This window comes from Mustela lutreola, chromosome 2 (assembly GCF_030435805.1).
Source record: "Mustela lutreola isolate mMusLut2 chromosome 2, mMusLut2.pri, whole genome shotgun sequence".
Classification (NCBI taxonomy): domain Eukaryota; kingdom Metazoa; phylum Chordata; class Mammalia; order Carnivora; family Mustelidae; genus Mustela; species Mustela lutreola.
This window is the reverse complement of record NC_081291.1, coordinates 37,242,593-37,265,836: the sequence shown is the minus strand read 5'-3', so window position 1 is coordinate 37,265,836 and position 23,244 is coordinate 37,242,593. Positions and strand designations below refer to the sequence as shown.

The 23,244-nt window shown below is 44.9% G+C and overlaps 1 protein-coding gene and 1 long non-coding RNA gene across 6 annotated transcripts in view; one reads left to right on the top strand and one right to left on the bottom strand.

The window, feature by feature from the left end:
- The window catches only part of FRMD4B (FERM domain containing 4B), a 323,466-nt gene that overhangs the window by 171,752 nt on the left and 128,470 nt on the right, over positions 1-23,244 (top strand). The window contains exon 1 of one of the 5 annotated variants that reach the window (XM_059161481.1): positions 3,895-3,912. The exons of 3 other annotated variants lie outside the window; for them this stretch is intronic. Coding sequence is in view for 1 of the 2 variants with exons in the window: in XM_059161476.1 (XP_059017459.1) it covers positions 5,073-5,096 (24 nt within the window). In the remaining variant the exon portion in view is untranslated. Of the gene's footprint in view, positions 1-3,894; positions 3,913-5,018; positions 5,097-23,244 lie in introns of those variants that run through there. One more of the 5 variants, XM_059161476.1, reaches the window with a different exon arrangement.
- Positions 10,891-22,105, bottom strand: LOC131824119 (uncharacterized). Its single transcript, XR_009350755.1, has 2 exons — positions 21,322-22,105; positions 10,891-11,189 (listed from the first exon to the last, which is right to left on the bottom strand). It is a non-coding gene; the product is annotated as an uncharacterized LOC131824119 (long non-coding RNA).

Here is a 23,244-nt window from a genome sequence, read left to right as displayed (position 1 = left end):
CAAGAGAATCTGGCTAGAACAAGACACTTCCCTCTTTTTCTTCCTGGAGGGGAACATGAGTAATGGACTTTTCCATCAGGGTTGTTTTTCCTGGACATGGTGTCCCCCACTCCAACGGCTACAACATGTGATGCTGAAGGAGACCTTAAATAAACTTCAAATGTTCCTTATCGGGCAGCGATGCTGTCCCAGCTTCTAATAAATTATATAAGTTATGAAGGCGTTTTCTGTGTTCGGTGCTCTTCCTTTGAAAACAGAAGTTCTATTCATTCACGGGATTAGGTGAAAGTTTGCCGTGTGCTGTATGTTACATAGCCTTGAACCAGGCAGAGAAGGAGCCATGTGGCTGGCTCTTTCATCCCTCCAGGCCTTCCCAGAAGCTCGCCCTCACCAGCACCCTCCATTTTTCTTTATTACGTCCTCCTGCCTTCTTGAAACAGGGGTCTTTCCCTCATCTGAAACTACCTTTATTTATCCATGTATGTGGTTTTTTTTTTTAAATTTCTTGTGCCCCATGGATGTCTCTCCTTTTCACCCCCTGCACCCCCAACACCTAGCCCAGTACCCAGAGAACCAGCTCCAGAACCAGGCTATGATTTGTAAGTCCTAGTGCTAAAAAGAAATTGGTGGGGGGGGGGGGGGGGGCTCCCTGTATTAGGAATTACAAGACAGCAGAGAATGACCTCAAGCCTGGGCCATTTCCGAGCATGGGCTCCTGGAGAATTACACTGGTCTTACGCTGGCATCTAATAGACACCCAAAACATAGTTATTGGAGAGAAAGCAAATCTAAGAAACACCAGGTCTCCAAAGAGCTCTGATATACAATTTGATAAGATATTAAGAACAGAAACCGGCACGTGTGTGAAAGGGACGCATGATTTTTCAACCGCAGGGCTGGCCATGAGGTTAAAAATATAATGATCACTCTGCTCTCCTTGTGAAACCCCAATCTAGGCTGTAAATCCCTGACTTCCTTCGCAGGTGCTTCGTGAGTATCTGGGCTGACCTGAATTAAGTTCTAGGGGAGGAAGGAGAGCAGGATGAGGAGTCGTGAAGGAAAAACACACCTTTCTTGAGTGCAGGTCTCACTGAATTTAGGAGATGAGCTGGCCGTCGAGGTCGCCCTCTTGGTTGATGACAGATGGTTCAGAGCGAGGCTCAGCCGTCAGAGTTTTAGAAAACCAGTACCTCGTCTGTGATGGGCTGTGGGGGTGTGTCTGGCATTCATTAGGAACATAAAGTGTTCTGTGATCTTTTGGGGGAAGCTCTTCACAGCAATTGCTAAGACTCTCTATGCCTTTGAAAATCGAGACTGCGCTACTGTATAGTTTTCCTTAAACTAGTGGACGTATTTCCCGGATCCCGCTTGCAGCAGTGGTAGAAATCCCCACCGAGTCACCAGCATGCTTGTCCGGGCTCACCAGTTAGTTATCTGGTCATGTGATGGTGTCACAGTTTGATTTTGTGGACGTCATTTCACATATGTTCTTATGTCACCGGGACCTATTCCAGAGTATAATTTCCTTTCTGCTGGGACTCCTTTCCAGGGCTCCCTAAAGTGGTTCATCCCTGCCCACTGTCTGGCTGCCTGGCCATTGGGAAGACTTGTTTCAAGTTGGATGGGGGTGAGCTTTGCTGCTTTTCCTGTTTGGGCCTTGGAATTCCAGTTTTCTAGGGCCAGCGCCTAATTGATTCACAGAACTTCTGTCTGATACCTGAGTACTGCGGGATAATTATCCCCTTCCCTAAGATGGAATCCCTGGCACCTAGACCGCCCTGTGATTTGCACCCGGAGCCCCCCAAGCTCCACAATTCTGATTGATAAGCAACCCCTGCCCATGGTGGAGCAGTGTTAGTGGTATCTGATATTGCTATCCGTCCTCCCACAAATGGATGTGTTTTGTTTGCTACTGATTTCATTTTTTCAATTTTTAAATTTTTTTTTAATTTAAATTTGATTAATGAACATATCATCTATAATTGGTCTCAGAGGTAGAGATCAGTGAATTCTTTAAAAAAAAAAAATTAAAACTAGCTTGAGCACAAGTGGGAGTTAGAGTGACGCAGACATCTTCGGAGTCTGTCTCCCACTCTTCTGCCCGGTGTGAGATACTCCAGTAGCCCCAGACTCATCGCAGGAGCCTTATAATTCTAGAACAAAGCCAAACACACTTCTGTGATCCCTATAACTGAGGACTATGGGGTAGAAGGTTTTGGGGGGTTTTTTGTTTTGTTTTTTTCATTATTTCTGAATCATGTGTTCGTTGCATGATGGGAGGGGGCGATTAAAACAGAGATCTGTGATAAGGAAGAGATGAATCAGACTCTGAACAGGCAAAACCAACAGACACTCCGACAGTCTTCTCATTTTAACCCTCTCACATGCTCTCATGGCCATAACCTGGCCTTGCCCCTGCCCTCTATTTAGAATGCCAGCCTTCTCTTGGCCCTTCAAGTTGGCCTGGCCTCCAGGGTTCAGCCTGTCCTGTTGCCTCTGTACTGAAACTGGTCCTCAAAACTCTGATTGTCCTTCAACATGAGAAACTTCTCCCCATACAGCTGGCAATGTCCCATTGATTCTCTCAGGAGACTCTCCAGCCCAGAGAGACAAGCTGCCATTTATGGAGTTGTTACTACCATCTAGACACAAATAGAAGGTTCCCCAAAATATAAAGTAATTCTCCATTTTCCCAGTAAGAAGATTCAATACACATGTTTGGGGCTAACTTGAATACATACAAATTTAGGAATGCAGATTACATAGTGGAATATCTTCTTTTAGGATTTCAGATCATGTGGCTCTATAGATTGAAAATTTGAGGGATCGTTGCCTGGCACTCTCCCTCCTTACACAGTGGTTTTTTCCAGCCCCTTCCCCTGTGCATTGGCCCTGAGACAGAAGCCCGTCTTCGACTTGTCCTCCTAGCTATCTCAACCACATCTTCACTCTGGCCTCCGACATTCGAGCAACAGCACTTTTTTGAATCACCATAGGTGATATTTCACTGGGAAAATGATTGCGTGACATTTTTTCCTTCTCCCATCCATCCTGTAAGTGCACATGCGTGGTCTCCCGGCATAACCACCTGCTGCGTGAACTTTTACTTTTTTAAAAAAATATTTATTTATTGGGGCACCTGGGTGGCTCAGTGGGTTAAGCCGCTGCCTTTGGCTCAGGTCATGATCTCGGGGTCCCGGGATCGAGTCCCGCATCGGGCTCTCTGCTCAGCAGGGAGCCTGCTTCCTCCTCTCTCTCTCTCTGCCTGCCTCTCTGCCTACTTGTGATCTCTCTCTGTCAAATAAATAAATAAAATCTTAAAAAAATATATTTATTTATTTTAGAAATCATGTGAGTAGGGGAAAGGGCAGAGAGAGAGAGAGAGAGAATCTGCAGCAGACTCCCCACTGAGTGCACAGCCCAGCATGGGGCTCCTCTCATGACCCCAAGGTCATGACCTGAGCCAAAATCAAGAGTTGGACGCTGAACCCACTGAGCCACCCAGGCACCCCTGCATAGCCTTTTAAAATGATATATAGGGGCACCTGGGTGGCTCAGTCGTTAAGTGTCTGCCTTTGGCTCAGGTCATGATCCCGAAGTCTTGGGATCGAGCCCCGTATGCGGCTCCCTCCTCAGTGGGAAGCCTGCTTCTCCCTCTCCCACTCCCCTTACTTGCGTTATCAGCCCCTCCAGTTGGGAGGTCACACACCCACAAATAATAACTAAGTCTATATTGAATTCTTTGCCACCTTTTCCATTGATTTTATCAAGTGAGCTGAATAAGCATCCAAACTTGGCATTGATCGAGGTTGTTTTATGCTATTGTGTCTTCCCAGACTGTGTGTTGTGGTTCAAAGTAATCAGAGTCTTTGAAAGGACTTCAAGGTAAAGCCACTCCCTCACTGCTCAGGGGTAAGATTTTTTTTTTTTTTTTTTTTTTTTTTTTGGTAGAGGGATGTGGAGAAGACTTCCTCATTAAATACATGTGCTATATGCCTGTCTACCAAGCAAATTCTTTGTGTTCTGTATGAATAATTTCATTTAATTCCTCCAACACGCCTAATAAGATGGGGATTTTTATTTCCACCTTACTAAAGAGGAAACGGATTTTCAGAGAGGTCGAGTAACTTTCCCAAGGACAAACAGCTAGAAAACCCCAGGTTTGACTCTAGAATTCACATCCTTAACCGTACCACTTGCCCAAAATTTCAGAAGCTTTTTTTTTTTTTTTTTTTTAGATGGAGCATGGTATCATGTCACAAGCTCTTACTTAACCATTCTAAAAATAACACACAGGTTTATTATTTTTCCTGGATTCTGTATATTTTTCTTTCTGCCCCACCTCGGAGTATAACACACTGCTATTATTCCCTACCCATTCAGGAATTTCAATAGTAATACTTCTGTTCAATGCAAATGATGAAATAGATCCATTTTTGAGACCATAGCCATCCTGCCAAGATTTTTTTTGTTTGTGACTGGCATCTCTGCTCTCGATTGATGATTCTGAGACTGCCTCATGGAATTCTGAGTGTCTTTCTGAGTATAAAAGCTAGGGGCATGAAATGGGTGTGGGGACACAGTTGAGTTCAGTATTCCTTCTGGGCGTATGCATTCGGTCGCCTGCCTTGTGCAGGATATATACAGACTGAAGTGCCAAAATTGACCTGTGGAGTTTCGATCGCTTAGCCCATCGCTGAATAATGATCCGTCCCACGTCACGCATCATCGGTGAAGTTTAGAGACAAGTAAACAACGTTCCACCATGTGTTTCAGAGATGTAATGAAGAGAAATTTTAGGTAGCCAAAAAAAATAGCAGAAGTTTTGATGTGTTTTTTTTCCCCCATTGCTCTCCTGACTCATGTTGAAAGGCTTTTGTTTCTAATCAAAGCAACAAAACGGTAAGGTCATTTCCTTGCGATTATATGGCAGCGGAAGGCGTCAGGGTTTTCAGATCCTTACTTCCACCAGCTTTTATTGGGAGAAAACACACACACACACACACACACACACATCACAAGCACTTAATACATGTGTCTTTTGTCCTGCACCTTCTCTCCAGTCCCTTTAAATGAGCCGAGATCATGGTTCGGAGGTAAGACCAATTTCTCTTCTAATGTTCTGACGATAGACCGTGTAATGGTGCTTCGTGAGCTCTCACTGGTGTTTCTTAGCAAAATCTTGGGGCAGATTTTAATATTTTACTGGAGCGGAGTCCTCTAAGTACTAATATTCCAGGATTTGACTTTCAGAAAAGGAAACTCCAAGGAAAGTTTATCTCCGCTCTTTTCCAAAAATTCCTCTTTCCAAAAAAGAGTTGGCTCTGCTCCAGTTTGACACCAAAATGAAGATGGTCCTTAACACCTACCTTTTGGAGCATTTTCCTGTCATTGTTTTAAGTGCGATCTCTGCTCCCTTAAAGGTCCTCAAAGGGTGCTTTCTTGTTTTTACTGTGCACTTATCAGTTGTGGTTGAAGTGTGTCCTTCTGCCTTACCGCTCCCTTCCCCCACACACCCTAGTTCTTTCCTTTCTTACTTTCTTTTTTTGTGATTGTTAATTTTCAAGGCTCGAGCTCCTTTGTGGACAGGAAAAGACAGGGAGAGGGCAGGAACTGTGTCAGTAAGCAGCACGAAAATGGTTTTGGATTTTCAGTTTTTAATTGTGTCCTCGGTACAGTGTGTGTGGTGACCGCTTCTCTATCTCTGTGAGCTCTTGGCAGCAAAGATTCTGTGGGGCTGGATCTAGAACTCATTAGTAGCCTTTCTAAAAGGACCCATCAGTGTTCTTCCCTACTTTGCCTGGAAAAGGAAGCAGGAAAACTGCATTCTGTCCCCGGATCTAGTTTATAGCGAAGATGTAATGTTATCAGAATTCAGCAGCTCCACGCATTGACCTTGGCAATATCATTTTGGGATGTGGGTGTTAATTAATTCATAAAACTTGTATGATTTGTCATAGGAAGTTCTACATCCTAATTTAAGGGAAGCTTTTTTTCTCCCCTTTCCTCCCTTGTAATGTGGTGTTGGTAAACTCATCAAGTTTAAATCTGAGTGTCCAGTTTTGGTTTTTTTGTTTGTTTGTTTTGTTTTCTGATAGGTAGATGTTGGCGATGGAGGAGGGGAGGAAAATCTGGGTTGACTTTAGAAAACAAAGGAAATTGTCTCATTCAGGAGACTGCAAAACCCTTGGGTATAGAAGGAAGTCTGTGGAGGAAGTGGGTAGGATTGGGTACAGAAGAGACACATCAAGGAAATAAATACATCACAATAGGGACTGGGGTAATACACCCTTGCCGTAATGTAACACTACAGTATGGCCTGAGAAATGAGTCAGCACTGTCTAAATTAATTCTGTGTAAAGGTTTCTTATGATCTGAAGGAGTAGAAAGGAATAATCTTAACCAAAATGTAGTCCTTTGACCTGGTTCTCAAACTGACATTATGGTGACCCAGAGGCTCATGTTAGATGATTCTATTCTTTAGACAAAGGCCGTAGAACCTCTCTAGAAGTGACACTTTCTTGCAATGCAGTCTATTTGGGAATCAGAAACTATATTTTTTAAGCAGAAGATCTAAAATATTCCCTGACATTCCAAATTCCAGGCCAGAGCATTTTCTGTGCGTTCCAGAGAACCATTTATTTGGTCCTCCCTTTGGAGCATACAGGAAAGTGGCAACCACTAGAGTGGGGGTTCTTACCCCCTCTCCCCCCACTGTGGTGCAAGTGTTCAATAACTACTGGATAGGAGGGGATAGGTGGTGGACAGAGACCACTGGTTGAGTAGAACTGTAAACGTGTAAGTTCATGTAAGTAAGTAGAACATGTAAGTTCATGCCATGGAATATTTGAGCCCAAAGAAACCTCCCTTCATTCTGTTATGGGCAGGATTAAAATCCAGAGTTGTAGGGGAATGTTTCGAAGATCTTATCTCCCATTAAGGGCAGGGCATAGCTTCGAATCTCCAGATTCCTGATTCTTTTTTTTTTTTTTTAAGATTTTATTTGTTTATTTCACAGACAGAGATCACAAGTAGGCAGAGAGGCAGGCAGAGAGAGAGAGGGAGAAGCAGGCTCCCTGCGGAGCAGAGAGCCCGATGTGGGGCTCGATCCCAGGACGCTGGGATCATGACCTGAGCCGAAGGCAGAGGCTTTAATCCACTGAGCCACCCAGGCGCCCCACCAGATTCCTGATTCTATACTCTGTCCACCACTGTGTTGTTTCTAGGACCCGCTGATCGCTTTATCTAATTCCCAACATCTCTGAATTATGTGCAACTAGGGTTATTTCTCATTTATGCATTTCTAACTTGGACTACAAATGCCCAAATGAAGTTTTGCTTCTTCGTATGCACTGCTCACAACTATTGGCAAAAACCAACAAGCAAGGGCATGAACGACCCTAAGAAAAGGAACCCCTGCCTTGTCACTTTCACCACAAGCTGTGGTCCTAGGTAAAAATATACTCAAACACTTTCTCTTCACTTTGAAAATATTGTAGGAACCGAAAAACACTAGTGAGCTCTTAGTAAAGTCCTGGCTCAAGATCATAGTTCAAGTAGAAAACTATTATTTGTCCCTGCGATGGATTTTATGAAACTCCAATTAGGACTGTTTTATTTTTTTTGCTTGATGTTGGAAAACTGCAAAAATTTTCAAATGAAAGATTTTTTTAAACTAGAAAGAGAAAGCTGAATATAGGCTAGAATGTACATTAACATATGTTAATATGGCAAGGATAGGCAGACAGTTTATCATTCCAATAAAAGTAAGTAAAGAAAAGCAAGATATTGGGAACATTCTGTTAATTTTAGAGGCTTCCCCCCACCCCAGAGAAAGCCGTTGTAGATGAGGCTGTAAAAATATGTTCACTTCTGTTCTCTTCTATTGGTTTATTTTCTCTTTTGGTTTTGTTTTCTTCCGTCCTTGAGAGTTAGAATGAACAAGTCAGCAGAACTTTCAAGATTTTACCGAATACCACCCTCTCCCTCTCAATTTAATGTGTTTAGATTCAGGTTTTCCAATCAGGAATTCGTCCAGAAACTGACTTTCCGTAACAGAGCATCTTTATCTGGTAGAGCAGGGGCATGGGGCTGAACGGTACAGAGGATGGAGGGAATGCATGGCAGGTCTGACTCTGCCACTTACCCATGAGCTCTGTGGGCTAAGGGGAGCTCATTCTTCCCACCCAGGCCTCCAAGTCCACATTCACAGAGAAAGCAGTCAGACCGCTAAGGTTCATTTCCAGCTTTGAAATGTTCTGCCTCTAATTATTTGTAGTGGCTTCCTTGTCAGCTGGGAAAATGGCCGCTCTCTCTGTCTCTCTTCTCCGCTCACCTCCACCTCCCTCGCTCTCATTCCTCTTTTTCTCTTCCTTCCTCTCCACTGACATTTTCCTTTTCACCTAGGAAGGAGTTGAGGGCACGGGCTCCAATGACTCAGCTGTCGTTAGAGCCCGTGGCAGGAGAGAGGGAGGAGCACATTAAGTCGGACCAAGTGGGAAAGGGTAGAATTTCTGAACCTACAATCGAACCAGACCCCGGGATGCTCTCTAGGAAGAAATCAGGACCTTGTAAAGAGCGGAAGCAGCTCTTGTACTGAAATGGGACACTTCTTCTTGGATCCCATATTCTTTAGGAGGCAGTAGCTGTTTCTCCCATGTGGGTGTGCACTGCCTCGGTGATGGGCCAGGCAGGGGGTTGGGGGTTCTCAAGGGTGAATGAGATGCCTCCACTGCACTCTTAGGAAGCCTGGGCCAGCAGGAAAGCGCAAATGGGAACTCTGTAGTGACTCTTGGGAGCTCTTGGAAGTTTGAGTTGTGGTTCATTTGCTGCTCACTCTAGGGGAGTTTGAAAAGCTCTCGACAGGAAATGGCCATGAGTAGTGGAATTTAATTAACCTGATTTTGAAGTCAAAGGATTAAACTAACATGGGTGCATTTAGGTAGAAAGCAGACAATGTTGATTACAACCAATGGTGACACCAACACGTTCAGCAACCCACTGGTAATGGGTCTGTTTCGGATAGGCTCTGTCTCAATGAAAACAGAGCAAGAGGAAGTGGTGAGAGTGCAGGGTTCGGCATCTTTGCCTGGAAACCCCGCCTTGCCACTTAGGAACTGAGTGACCACCCCCACCCCACCCCCCCCGACCATCTGATGGGGCTAGTTAAAATTGCCTGATAAGGTTGTTGAGGGGATTAGAGCTAGCCTCTGGCACTGAAGCCATACCTAATAAAAGACAGTTAGTATTATTTAATATTATTATTATTCATCTAGCCCAAGCATAGGAAATGAAGTGTCAGGAAGTCAGGAAAATAGGCAGACACCACCAGCAGTTGGAGTCTGTGCAGTAATGATGGGTCATTTTCTTCAGGGCCCTTCATGTTCACAGTAGCATAAATATGAACCAGTTATTGGTCACCCCACATTTGGATCTCTGCACAGCTTGCCACTGTAAAAAATTTACCAGCCTTTTGTCATTTCAGACATATGGACTTGCCTGAGCCAGTAGTCATTTTTCTGTATTTCACTGAATGCAGGTCCACAAATAAGTGATCACAAGGCGTCTGTTGCAGCCCTTGACCTTGGGCTTGAGATCAAGGGTCCATCTTTTTAAGGACCTGGTTCTAAAACACTTTAAGGATATGGACCCAATACAAATCAGATCAAAATTAGGAAGTCCTGGGGCACCTGGGTGGTTCAGTGGGTTAAGCCTCTGCCTTCAGCTCAGGTCATGGTCTCAAGGTCCTGGGATTGAGCCCCGCATCAAGCTCTCTGATCAGCAGGGAGCCTGCTTCTCCGTCACTCTCTGCCTGCCTCTCTGCCTACTTGTGATCTCTCTCTGACAAATAAATAAATAAAATCTTTTTTAAAAAAATTATAGGAAGTCTTCCTGGCAAGAGTCTCACCTGGACATTGTGCTTCTACTGGGGGAGGGAGCGATGTTTTTAAACCCCTCTTACTTCAGTAGAACTGTGAGAGGTCTTTGTGTCCCAGATAAGGAACTGGAGTAAACAGTGTCTTTTAGAGACATGGTAAGAAACAAGTTGGCCTCTGTGTGATGCCCAAGAAATGAGTTTTTCTGGAACCTTCGGTTTATCCCTTGAAGTATGGTGTTCCTGAATTGACATGGGCTCCACAGAAGGCATTCAGGATCTAAGAGCCAAGTCTTTCCATCTGCTCCTCTGCAGCCTATTTATACCGGTCCTCTGGGAGCAGGAGTCAGAACTTTAGCAACAAGCAGGGTGTGGAGGAGGCAGGCTCCCTCTTGGTACTTGGCCTTGTGTTGAGCTGAGAGTCAGGTCACTCTAGGGGGATGTGAAGGTAATTGCTGCACTCACCATTAGTACTGCCATCTGGCTTCAGGGATTCGTCTGAAAATCTGCAGAGATTTTTGCAGTAACCACTACATTTGAGCTGAAGCCATAGGATGTTGTTTGTGGTAACAGAGATCCCCAAGCGCCCCCCTCAAAGTGCAAGCACCCCTCTTTATTAGAGCAGGTACCGAGCTCCAATAGGCCCCCAAATCTTGCTTTGCATTGATTATCTTTTTAAAAATCTTTTCTTTCTTCTTCTTCTTCTTTTTTTAAGATTTTATTTATTTATTTGACATAGAGAGATCACAAGTAGGCAGAGAGGCAGGCAAAGAGAGAGGGGGAAGCAGGCTCTCCCCTGAGCAGAGAGCCTGATGCAGGACTCAATCCCAGGACCCTGGGATCATGACCTGAGCCGAAGGCAGAGGCTTTAACCCACTGAGCCACCCAGGCGCCCTTCTTTCTTCTTTTTAAAATAAACTACTTGTAACTAGTAATCCTTTTAAATATTTTACATGCAGAAAGACTATATGGCTTCTCAATTTTTCAAAAATGAATGAAATAACTCCATTCCTTCATTCAAGTGGTTTACTGAGCAGCTGGTTGTCTTGTTTTATTTTTAAGATTTTATTTATTTATTCGACAAAGAAAGCATAAGCAGGGAGAGTGGCAGCAGAAGCAGAGGGAGAAACAGGTCCTCCGCTGAGCAGGGAGACTGATGCAGGACTCGAACCTAGGATCCTGGGATCCTGAGCCAAAGGCAGATGCTTCACTGACTGAGCCACCCGGGCGCCCCATGACCAGCTGGTTTGACAGGGTGCATGTACAAGCTGGAGGAGAGGGATGAAGAGACAGACAGGGTCCCTGGACGAAGATCCTATAAACAAATTATATCATTATTTAATTTCAATTGTGAAAAGTGCTGCAAAGAGAAGTACAGAGAGCTAAAAGAAAAAGTAGCACTCGTAATAACAGTTACAGAGCCCAGAGCTATTCCAGACACTCTGTGTACACCAGCTCATTTAAACCTCAGAGCAAGGCACCACTGTTGTGTCCCTTATGCAGATCAGGAAACTGAGGAACAAAGGGATGAGGTCGATTGCCCCTGGTTGTGCTGCTAGCTAATTAGCTGAATCAGGATTTGAGCCCCTAATAATGTGACTCTGGAGTCTTCAATCATAACAAGTACACAGTTTGTGGCTTCGATGGTAAAATGACTTTTAATCTATATTTTTAAGGATAAATTGGGTTGGCCCAGCTGGGTTAGAGTGCACTTTCCCTACTCTCTTGTGCTTTGAGGTGGGAAGGAGATCACACAGAGGAAAATCTAGAAGAGGACCAGGTGGCTGGAACCCAGAGAGGGAAGGCATGGCTGGGCAGGAAGCAGGGGGACAGGGCAAGGTGGGCACTTTAGCTGGGCACTAAGGATGGGCACTTTAGGTCAGTTCTGAAGAGTACTAGCACCTACCTACCTACCTACCATCAAGACCCTCTTGGGAACCTTCCATGCCTATGATATAAAGACACTGAGTGGATGGAGCTTTCCTGAGCTGGCAAGAGTCTTTCAGAAAACGACCTGCTTAAGGTTCTTTCATGTACATCATCAACCTGACCCATTGAGGTCTTTTCTAAGCCAAATATGTTTTTCGCCTCTCCCGGCGCCCGCGGAACGGCAGGCGCCCTGATGGTTCACACAGCCATGTTGTACCTGTGGCAGGTCCAGGGATCAACACCATTGTCATCAACGTCACCACCATCATCATCATCCTCATGGCTCACACGCTGGAGCAGGCACACAGCACCGGTTGCCCAGTGTCAAAGTCCAAGCGTGCTTAACCCAACACTGTGTTGCCTCCCTGCCTAGGGCACTTCCTATTAGTCAGAAACCCATCCAAAGTTAATGACAGAACTGATTCTAAAGCTTGGTTTTTACATTAAGTTTCCTTTCCTAGCCCAACAGTTAAATCTCGTGGTAAAAAAGAGGTTGAATAGAACACCATGACTTTCCCCGTGACCTGAAGCAGCCTTGTATGTTATTGATTTACTGGCCCATAGGGATACTTGACCAGCCCAGCGGCAGCCGAGTCGGTTAACACTGACAAAAATAGAGGGATCTAAAGGGATTGGGAGATCTTTTTTTGGATACATCTAGCCAGTGGGTGTTTGAAAGAGAGAAATAAGAGGCAAACCAGAACGGCTTTAATAATTATTGGGTGCTTACTATGTGCCAAGCACTGTGCTAAGTTCTTTACTTGTATTCATTCATTTGATGCTCGCAACAATTTTAGGAAGTTGGCTCAGTCGTATCTCCATGTCACAGATATGAGCCAGAAGACTTGTTTCCCTCTCTCCGATTTTTGCCTCTCCTTGCCCTTATCTCATAGTAACAAGATTTTTCTATTATAGTTGTCCCCGGGTCATGTATCGCCCATACCTAAAAGCCTCCGATAGCCTTCCCCTGCATCTAAAATAAAGCCCGCTCTCCTTACCATGTATGGCCCACAGTGAAGTAAATGACATAGCCCAGTGTTTTCCAGACATCAGTACGTATCCCACTGGCCCAGAGGGCTTGCTAAAGCAGATGGCTGAACACCATTCTGCATTTCTAGCAAGCTCTGGTTGATGGGGAATACACTTCGAGGACCACTGATGAGCCCCTTATTAACTCTGTGACCTTGTCTCCCGTCCTTTTCCTTTTGGCCACTCAGCTCTCAACCACACTTGCTGCCATTTTTTTTTTTTTTTCTTAAACTGTTAATTCTTAGTGGTGAGACTTCACTCCCAAGGGAGTGAAGCTTGGTTCTTGGGGGGCAAAAAAAAACCCCTTAGATATTATAATAGTTTGTGTCCTTCCAAAGCTGAACTGCACCCAATAGGAATACAATGTATCTGTGGTTTTAAAGTTTCATAGAGGAGGAGGGAAGGGGTGGTGGGCGGTGTGTGGAATGTCTAGAGTTTCCTTGAGAGTGCAATAATGAAAAAAAGTTGTGCAGCGTATCTTAAACAAAGCATACTCCTACCACAGGGCATTAGCGCTTATTTGATCCTCTTTCTGGAATGTTCTTTTCCCAAATATTCCCAAGTCCAACTCCTTACCATTCCCAACTCAGATTAAGTATCATTTCCTCAAATGCCCCTTCCTGATTACTCTAAAGTAATAACTTTACTGTATCACATTATTCTGTTTTCTTTTTTTTTTTTTTTAAAGATTTTATTTATTTATTTATTTGACAGAGAGAGATCACAAGTAGGCAGAGAGGCAGGCAGAGAGATTGAGAGGAGGAAGCAGGCTCCCCGCTGAGCAGAGAGCCCGATGCGGGACTTGATCCCAGGACCCTGAGATCACGACCTGAGCCAAAGGCAGCGGCTTAACCCACTGAGCCACCCAGGCGCCCCCTATTCTGTTTTCTTATTTTCGTGGCACCCAGCATGATCTGAAATCATCCTGGTATTGGTTAGTTTCCTAGTTTGTTGGCTCTCTCCTCTACTAGTGGGCCTTTAAGAAAGGAGCTCCTTGGCTGTATCCTTGCTGAATATCTAGAGTCTGTGATAAATTCTGGCACCTAACTAGAGCTTGGTAAATATTAGTGAATGCAGAAGTGGTTGGTAATCACACAGTTGATAAAGTGGTCATGCTGAGATGTGAAGCCAGACTTTGAGACTTCAGACCTCCTGAGTAAGCACCCCTGAACTCCAAGGGTCATTAAGTGAGGGCACCTCGCAGGTATAGAGCTGTCACATATCCTGGGTCCAGCAGATTACCCCCCACCACTCCACCTGCGTCCTCTAACAGGCAGGGGGAAGAAGCAAATTTTTCCAAATTGCAATCCTACAACTTAATTTTCTCCCACGGTTACCATAAGCAGGAAAAAAGGGGAGGAAAACCCCATTCATTTCAGATGGGGAGATCACTGCGAAGGATTATAGATAGTCATATCCTCCCATTTTACAGATGAGAAAACGGTGGCTAAAAACATTTCACCAAATGCCCAAGGCCCCAGAGCAAGGAAGTAAAGAGGCTATAAAGGGTACCTTTTTCCTTCTCCTCCTCTGGGGCCTCTCCTCGAGGCTGACACCCCTGGCCATAGCTCCATCATCATTAGAGCGTCAGCCATACCCAGCAGTCCCCTCGCCCCAGAGCATTTCCAGCATCCCAGGGAATTCTACCAGACACTGATGTGAAAAGGTGTGCCCTTTTCCCTTCTGCCCTATCTTGATTTAGGAAAGCAGGAAGGTCACTGACGTCTGGAAATAATTAGTGGTCGCTGCCATTATAGCATCGTAGTCCTCTGTCTGACTCCCCTCCCACCAAACAAGAATGTGCAATTATTATTTTATCCAGGAGAGCCTGACAGAGAGTAGGTGCTCAAAAAATACGCATTCATTGTAAAGCAAACAACACCAGCCGATGAATGAAGCCAGCAAAATGGACAGTGTTTACAATTTGGTGGAAATTTGGTATTATATAATTAGAGGGAAACAGTGATAAAATTAGAATAACATCCATTTGCAGGAAAAAAAGAAAAATAGCCCTGCTGGCTTCAATGAAGTTTTTAGAGTTTTTTAAAGATTATTTATTTGTTTGTTTGTTTGTTTAGAGAGTGAAAGTGCATGAGCAGAGAGAGGGGCAGAGGGAGGGAGAGAATCTCAAGCAGACTCCCCCCTGAGTGAGGAACCCCCACACAGAGCTCAATCCCAAGACCCTGAGATCACAACCTGAGCTGAAAAATCAAGAGCTGATGGTTAACCAACCGAGCCACCCAGGTGTCCCAATGTCGTTTTTGTTAGCAACTTTAACCACTGTCGTTGCAGAGGAAGGAGACATGTATGAATTTGAGTAGGTGGTCAATTTAATGAATTTAAGCAGAACATCAATTAGCTGCAACATAGAAAGAATGGCATTATGATGGCCATTTATATAATTTTATATAATTTTGTTCTACAAATACTCCTGATTCCCAGCCACAATATTCATGGAAATCTGAGGGTGATTTCTGCAGGTTCCCTACGTTCCATCCCTGCCAGCCCCACAGGATCCACTTTTCTTGTTTAAATAAATCACTTCTCTTTGATAAATCTCTTCCCTGTTCCAGTGCCTTAAGCCCTTCAGGACTCAAAAGGTGTCAGTAGTTAGAATAATGGTTCCCAAGCCAGAAAACCCCGGGCTTTGATCTCCAGGGCTGTTTTAAAATTCTCTAATTTTTTAAAAGTGCATTTCTTTTCATTGACTTCAGTCTAAGAAAACACTTTGGGGACTGGCAGTGTGAGTCCTGGGGGCAACCAGGTCCTCACTGACGGAGCACTGCAGACCCTCCAAGGCACCCCTGGATGGGAAGAGCTCCGTTCTCTTTACAATTCTAATTTAACATTAACAGAAGCCTTCCCACTATGGAATACACAAGAGGAAGCATTGTAGGTAGGACCGGCCTTGTATTTTAGAGGGTTTTTTTCCTAACTTTACTTCTGGCTGAATATTTTATAAGGGTCAGGAGACTGAGGCAGGAGAAAGCAGGATCCAGTCTGGAGTCGTGGCTCTGTCTAGCTGTGTGACCATAGAGAGGTCAGACCCCTTCCTTGGGCCTCATTGGCCTCTCCTGTAAAATGGGGGTATGACACTCTGGCATATTAAAATGTGTAATATTTAAAAGAATCAAAGAGAAGTGAAGGTACTTTGAAAGTTCAAAGCACTCTAGACAGGCAAAATGATATTACTCCTAATTAGAACATTCAGACCAACTCTGGGGTGGCCCAAGCTACCTGTTCCTTTCTCTGCAACAGAGTACCAGGGCACAGTAGGATCTGCTCGCACTGGAACACGGCCTTCGAGGACCTCTACTCTGAGGGAGTGGATAGCAATTGCTTGGTCTTTATTAATGAAAGGTGTAGTAATACCACTAAAAGTTGCATGTACTCTGCAAAGCGTTTTATGCATATTGGCTTATGTGATCACCATCCCCCCGCCCCCGGGGCCTGGGAAGTGGGTGCTATTATTATTCTCATTTCCAGATGGGGAAAAAAAGGCGGAAGAGAAGCGAGGTAACCCGAACAAGGCCACACAGGAACTGAAGAGCCGAGCTGGGGCTTGAACCCTGGTCTGTCTGACCCCAGAGCCTGTACTCTTGACCTTCACACTTCTGGAATAATACGTAGTACTAGCTGCTTCTTATGGAATGCTTACAGGGCACAATGCAAAAATATTCCCAGAGAATTTCCAGAGAGTGTAAGGGACTTGCTGGAAGTTTCCAGCTAGTTAGAGGCAGAGTCAGGCGGAGACATCATATCCGTCTGAATTCTGAAGGGCTGATCCCACACCAACTCCTGGCACCAGGTGTGATCACCCCCCACTGCCTCGACTATGATTGAAAAGGCTCTAGGAATTCCAGCATTTAATGATTTCCCAGTGAGTTTGCAGAAGCCACCATCCAGGCGACTCTTACCAGAAGCGCCCATGCTTTTTTTTTTTTTTTTTTTTTTTTTTTTTTTTTTTTTTTAATGACCCAGCCCCTCACCGCCTTCAGAAAGGTTATTCCAGAACAGCAAGTCCAAGAAGCAATGCTGAGGCAGGGCCACAGGGGAAAATATTTGGTTCCCTGGAGACAGCTGTGCATGCTGGTGAGAGAGATTTCCTCTCACAAGACTTGTCCGTTCTGCAGGAGGCAGAGCGGAACCGAGATTGAAACAGAGCGGCTGTACAAGTTGGGGGAAACTTGCCGACAGAGCATAATGACACGTGCTCAGTTCTGCTTGTGAATGAAAAAGCTGGAACCATCTTTCACCTGTGCTTTAAGGTCACCGTGGCCCCCGGCAGCAGGAAGAAGAGTTCTAGTGCTTTGAGATATTCCAGAAGGATAGCAAGATAGCTTCACAGCTGGTTGGGATCCGGCAGTTAAGAGGCAAAGGAGTCACTCATTGGCCAGCGAGACCTTGACAGAAAGAGAGAGAAAACTCAGAAGCGGAGCAGCAGATGGAAATAAAGGGAAATTGATTCATTCCACACATATTTAGTAAGCCCCACGACGGGCTGGGCACTGGTATAGGGGCTAGGAGGGCAGCAGTGAGTGAAATTTGCATTCCAGGGGCAAAAGAAGCCAGAAAAGCAAGTGACAATGAACGTGTTGACAGGCTCGGTGCTCTGTGGGCAGGTATTATGAGTCCCACTGTCAGGATGTGACAAGTAAGTCTTAGAAAAGTGGGCTGAGCTCTCGATGCGATTCTGTCTGAAGCCGAAGACTCTGCGGTCCCGTCTTCACCTGGTGTCTTGGTGGCTTCAGTATCCAGACATGGTGCCCTGTACCTCATCCTTTCTCTGAGCCCTCTCTCTCAGGCTTCTAGAGGGTGTGCTGGCACACCTTTCCTCAGCGGCTCTCTGGGGAAAAGGGCACTGATGGGTGGCACTTGCCAGTTTCTGTGGTGTGAAGACCCTCACCTTGGCCGATCTCCTGTGACCACCTTAACCTCCTTGATTGGGAAGAGGTGAACATTGCTGTCACACCGACTCAGTAGACATAAATAACCTCAAGAGCAAAGAGAACAGTAAAACATAGCCAAATAACTGGAAATGATGACTTTTGAGGGTTTATTATCTGTAATTTTTTTAAAGATTTTATTTATGTATTGGACAGAGAGAGACAGTGAGAGCAGGAATACCAGTAAGGGGAACAGCAGAGGGAGAGGGAGAAGCAGGCTTCCCGCTGAGCAGGGAGCCCGATGTGGGGCTTGATCCTAGGACCCTGAGACCATGATCTGAGCCGAAGGCAGATGCTTAATGACTGAGCCACCCAGGTGCACCTGTAATTTTTTTTTTACTTAAGCTCCAGAGCCAACGTGGGGCTTGAATTGATGACCCCGAGATCAAGAGTCACCTGCTCCACCAACTGACATAGCCAGACATGCCTTATTACCTGTATCTTAATGTAATTATTTCATTACTAAATTATTTTTTCATTCTATTTCTTCCTTCTATTATTGTTACTTCATTATTTAATTCATAAGTTTATATACTGTAATTTTATATAACATTATTTTCAGATTTTTTTTAATCTATTTATTTATTTGACAGAGAGAAAGAGATCACAAGTAGGCAGAGAGGCAGGCAGAGAGAGAGGGGGAAGCAGGCTCCCCGCAGAGCAAAGAGCCCAACGTAGGGCTCGATCCAAGGACCCTGAGATCACGACCCGAGCTGAAGGCAGAGGCTTTCACCCACTGAGCCACCCAGGCGCCCATTTTATATACTGTAATTTTTAATATTGGGTTGTGCTTCACAACCAGCTTGAAAAGGGGCAGTAGACTCTTGGATATGTGGAGAGTCACCATTCTCTCAAAGGATTCCTTTCCCCTCGTTGTGTTTTCTGATTCTGGCCCAGAAATTGTTCAGGGCTCCTTTTTCGTATTTCCTTTGTCTCCTTGACCTGTGGCCTTCCAGTTTTGTTTTGTTTTGTTTTAATCTCCGACACCTATGTTAGCTTCAAAAACAGACGTCATCTCATGTGATCAACATTGCCTGCATTAAGTAACCAAAAAGTTTCTTCACGAACTATTAGAAACCTGTAGGTTGAGAAGGGGGTGTTTCTACTCTGATGATAAAATGAGTCCTGGACATTTAGGATTAAGAAATTTTCTGTATTGTCTTCGGTGTGCTTGACGTTTCCGTTTTCACAGTTTGTTAATGCTTTTCTAAATTCCCTACTCAAATGTGACATTTCTACCAACCCATCCAGGGCTCTGGACCTAATACAATCCATTTGTAATATTTATAAACTTCTAAAGGACTGATTTCAGCCTCTACTTGTACTTGGACCACAAAGAACAAAGAGACTTTGAAAAGCATAAATCAGAGACTTTCTTACAGGCGTTAATGAAAAATGGAAATGTGAAAACTCTGACAATGAATGTGTACCCTGAAACAAATGTAAAGTTGATTTTGGTTTTCTAATTAATTTCTGTTCAGTTTTAGGTTTCCAGGGCAATATATGTGATTTATGTGCCCTGTGAATGGCTTACATTCAGCCCAGATTTCCAAATGTGCTGTACAGAGAATAAACAGTACCTAGAATATCTTTCAGTTACAAGGACGGCCGTTTATTTTTAAAATCCTTTCACCCGAGCGGTGCTTGTCTTAACTTTCAAGTTTTTGAAAGACGCAGTACTCTTGCTCATTCCTACAGGCTGTTTTTCACGGGATAAAAGAAAACTGACAGTTGGCAAAGCAAAGAGTTTCCAAACCACAGGAGTGTCTGCTACTTGCGTAATCACCAAAGCCAGAATTTCCATTTTCTACAAGCTGACAGGAGGGCTTCATTTCTGGTCAGCCTGAGCTGCAGACAAGAACTGAACTCCCCCCGCGAACCAGGAGCCGTGCTCCTGGCTTTTCTTGGTTACACTTGGTGACTTTTCCTGTTTATAATATCTGTGTCCTCCCATTTTTTTTCTTTTTCTTTTTCGACTCGATACTGTACCCTGACGTCTAAAAATACAGCCTAACAACTGGTTTTAAGCAAGGAGGATGTTTCTTTCTGGAAAAGAATGGCAGATATATCCTGCGTGGTTTTTTGAAAATAAACATTTGAGGGGCGCCTGGGTGGCTCCGTCATGAAGCATCTGCCTTCGGCTCAGGTCATGATCCCAGGGTCCTGGGATCGAGTCCGACATTGGGCTCCCTGCTCAGTGGAGAGCCTGTTTCCGCCTCTCCCTCTCTCTCTGCCTCTCCCTACTGCTCATGCACGTGCTCTCTCTCTGTGTCAAATAAATAAATAAAATTAAAAAGAAAAAAAAAGAATTCAGTAGATAAAGTAGATAAGATGTAGGTCAAAGCACATGACACAGAGCAGGTCAGCGTATTTAATTCTACTTCATGCTGCGGAGAACATAAGTAGCCAGCCCAAGATACAACCTGGTCGCAGTCAGAGAAAGACAAAGAATTTATAAGCATTTCCCCAGCTGGGCATACAGCACAGTTAAAAATGGCAGTTTTTGAGTTAGTCTGTTGATTATCATGGAGAAATCGGACGGCTTTAATCCTTATCTCTTGGGTTAACCACTCTGTCCAGGGTTTAATGGGTAGATCAGTTTTATTTTTAAGTTTTTATTTATTTATTTGACAAGCAAAGATCATAAGTAGGTAGAGAGGCAGGCAGAGAGAGAGAGGAGGAAGCAGACTCCCCGCCGAGCAGAGAGCCCGATGCGGAGCTCGATCCCAGGACCCTGAGACCATGACCTAAGATCATGACTGGAGGCTTAAACCACTGAGCCACCCAGGCGCCCCAGATAGATCTATTTTCAACTCAAATGTGACAACTTGTCCTCTTAATAATCCAGAAGAACTTTTTCCTTGAGAAGAATAATCATTTAACCAACTTAAAAGCACCACTGACAGTTAACATAATAGCACTGAGCAGCTCCCGAGCATTTCCACCGATCCTAGTGCTCCGTGCACGAGGGTAGGAGAAAAGCTAACAGTGCACGCCAAGCGCGGAACACAGACTCTAACACCTGATCTATAACCAATAAGGAGAGTGTATGACTGGTGATATGATTATCGTCTGTACATTTGAGGTACGTTTTAGGTTCAATCCATATTAATACAAGAGACACACGAAGCTAAATAAGATTGATTTTTAGCGTTCTAATTTCACAGGGGCAGAAACTGAGATTTAGAGAGCTACCGCAAAGTCAATGCAAACTCTTAAACAGAAGAGCTGGGGCACAACCCAGGCCACCCGATTCTTTTTTTGTAGATTTTATTTATTTATTTTAGAGAGAGAGAGAGGAAGTGAATGTGAGCAGAGGAAGGGGAAGAGAAAGAAGGAGAAAGAGAATCTTCAAATGGTCCGTGCTGAGCGTAGAGCCCAAGCAGGGCTCAATCTCATGACTCTGAGATCACGACCTGAGCCGAAACCAAGAGTCGGACATTTAACCGACTGAGATACCCAGGGTCCCCCCGCCCGCCCCAGGCCTCCTGATTCTAAATCTCGGCACACCTCTCAGGCACAGAATTGGTGTTTCCCACTGACCTTCAGCTCCAGACTTAAAAAGGAGTTTTGCTTCTTTTCTTCTTCTCTTTTTTCCTTTGAAACCTGCCCTTCCTTTTCACTGGCCTTAAGAGATCAGGCTATAATCTGATAAGCAATCATTTTTTATGAGAATGTCCTCCCCAGGGAGTGTCTGCCAAAGCGGACTGAAATTCCCAGCCAAGTTGTTGCCGGAGCTGCAGGAGTGGCTGTCCGCGGGTCCGCCTTTCTTATTTGCTTTTTTCCGGCTTCTGCCAAGAAGGAGCTTGCACTTGAATGCTAACATCCAGAAAACATGGTTATCCCTCCCATCTGTATTGGGAGCCCCTTCTCCAGAGCAATAGGCCAGAAGAAGTTCTCTCTATCAATTTCCTAATTTCTCACACCTCCTGGGAGAGACGTGAGTTTCGCGGGGGCTCAGAACTCAAGTCCATTGCCAGTTGAGGTTTTCAGAGCCTTCGTGATTGTCCGAGAATATTTCATTGTTAATCATTTATTTTCTTCTCCTTACCTCTAGAGCAGGTGTTCTCAGTCCGAGACGATTTTGTCCAATAGACACTGGGCAATGTGTAGAGACCTGTGTGGTTGTCACAAGCAGGCGGGAGCTGTTACTGGTGGTATCTTGTAGGGAGAGGTTAGGGTGGCTGCTGAGCATCCGACGGTGAACAGCAAGGAGGTATGGGCCACAAATACTGGTGCCAACGCCGAGATACCCGGCTCATAGCAAGCCTTGCCGATGCGTGTTACTACCCAGAGCAGGGCTTGCATTTGGAAAGTGCTTGGCGAATCCTGGCTGACCAAGTGAGTGAAAACGTGTTTCAGAGCTTTCCCACACTGAGTTCATGGCCTTGTGTTCCAGATTGCATCTTAAACCCAAACGATTGTAGACTCCGATCCAGGAGGCCACATACCAGATCAATGTCATCCAGCGTCCGGAATGTTCACATAAGCATGACAGCCCGCAGCCCACGTGGGGATTAATTCTAATCTGCTTTCCAGTGAAAATCAATAGCGAATGTATAGACGCTGATTTTAGCCCCTGCCCATGTTTCTTCAGGGCAGCGCCGGGAGGTAGCCAAGGAATGGGGATTGCAAAAGCCCTGCTCCTTTCCCGGCCTTGCTGCCACGCCATGACCTGAACCCAGAAACTCTGGTCTGGCGAATCTGGATGAGACTTTTCCAAAACAGTGTCTTACCTGGTGGTCAGGCTCATATGGGAAATGCCTAAGCTGGCTGTTTGACTATGTGAGACCTCGTAGACTGGAAATGCTTTAGAACAGAATACAATACAGCAGTGAAAGGCACGGACTCCGAAGTCAGAGTGTCTGTGTTTCCACTCTTCGGTGTCTCCTCCTCGCTCTGGCTTTGCAGGGTGGCGTCCGCCGTTGACCCTCTCTGAACCTCGACTTCTCATCCAGAGAATGGAGCTAGTATTGGAATCTGCCTCACAGGCTTGGTATGAAAATGAATTGAGGGGCACCCATGCTCTATTGGTGGAGTGTACGACTCTTGATCTCTGGGTGATGAGTTCGAGCCCCACGTTGGGAGTAGAGACTATAAAAAGAATAAAAATAAAAATAATGCAAAATAATAGAAAATGAATTTAAACAGCCTGTGTAGGGGTGCCTGGGGTGGCTCAGTCAGTTAAGTCTCTGCCTTCGGCTCAGGTCATGATCCTGGGGTCCTGGGATCAAGTCCTGCATTCGGCTTCCTGCTCAGCAGGGAATCGGTTTCTCCCTCCCCCTCTATCCCTCCTCCCACTCATGTTCTCTCTTGCTCACTCTCTCACTCTCTCAAATAAGTAAATAAAATCTTTAAAAAATAATAATAATAAACAGCCCATGTAAATAAAAGAAAGGGCTTAAAATAGTGCCAGGCACACAGTCACTGGCCATTAATTATTAACTTTTTTTTCCCCTAAGTCAG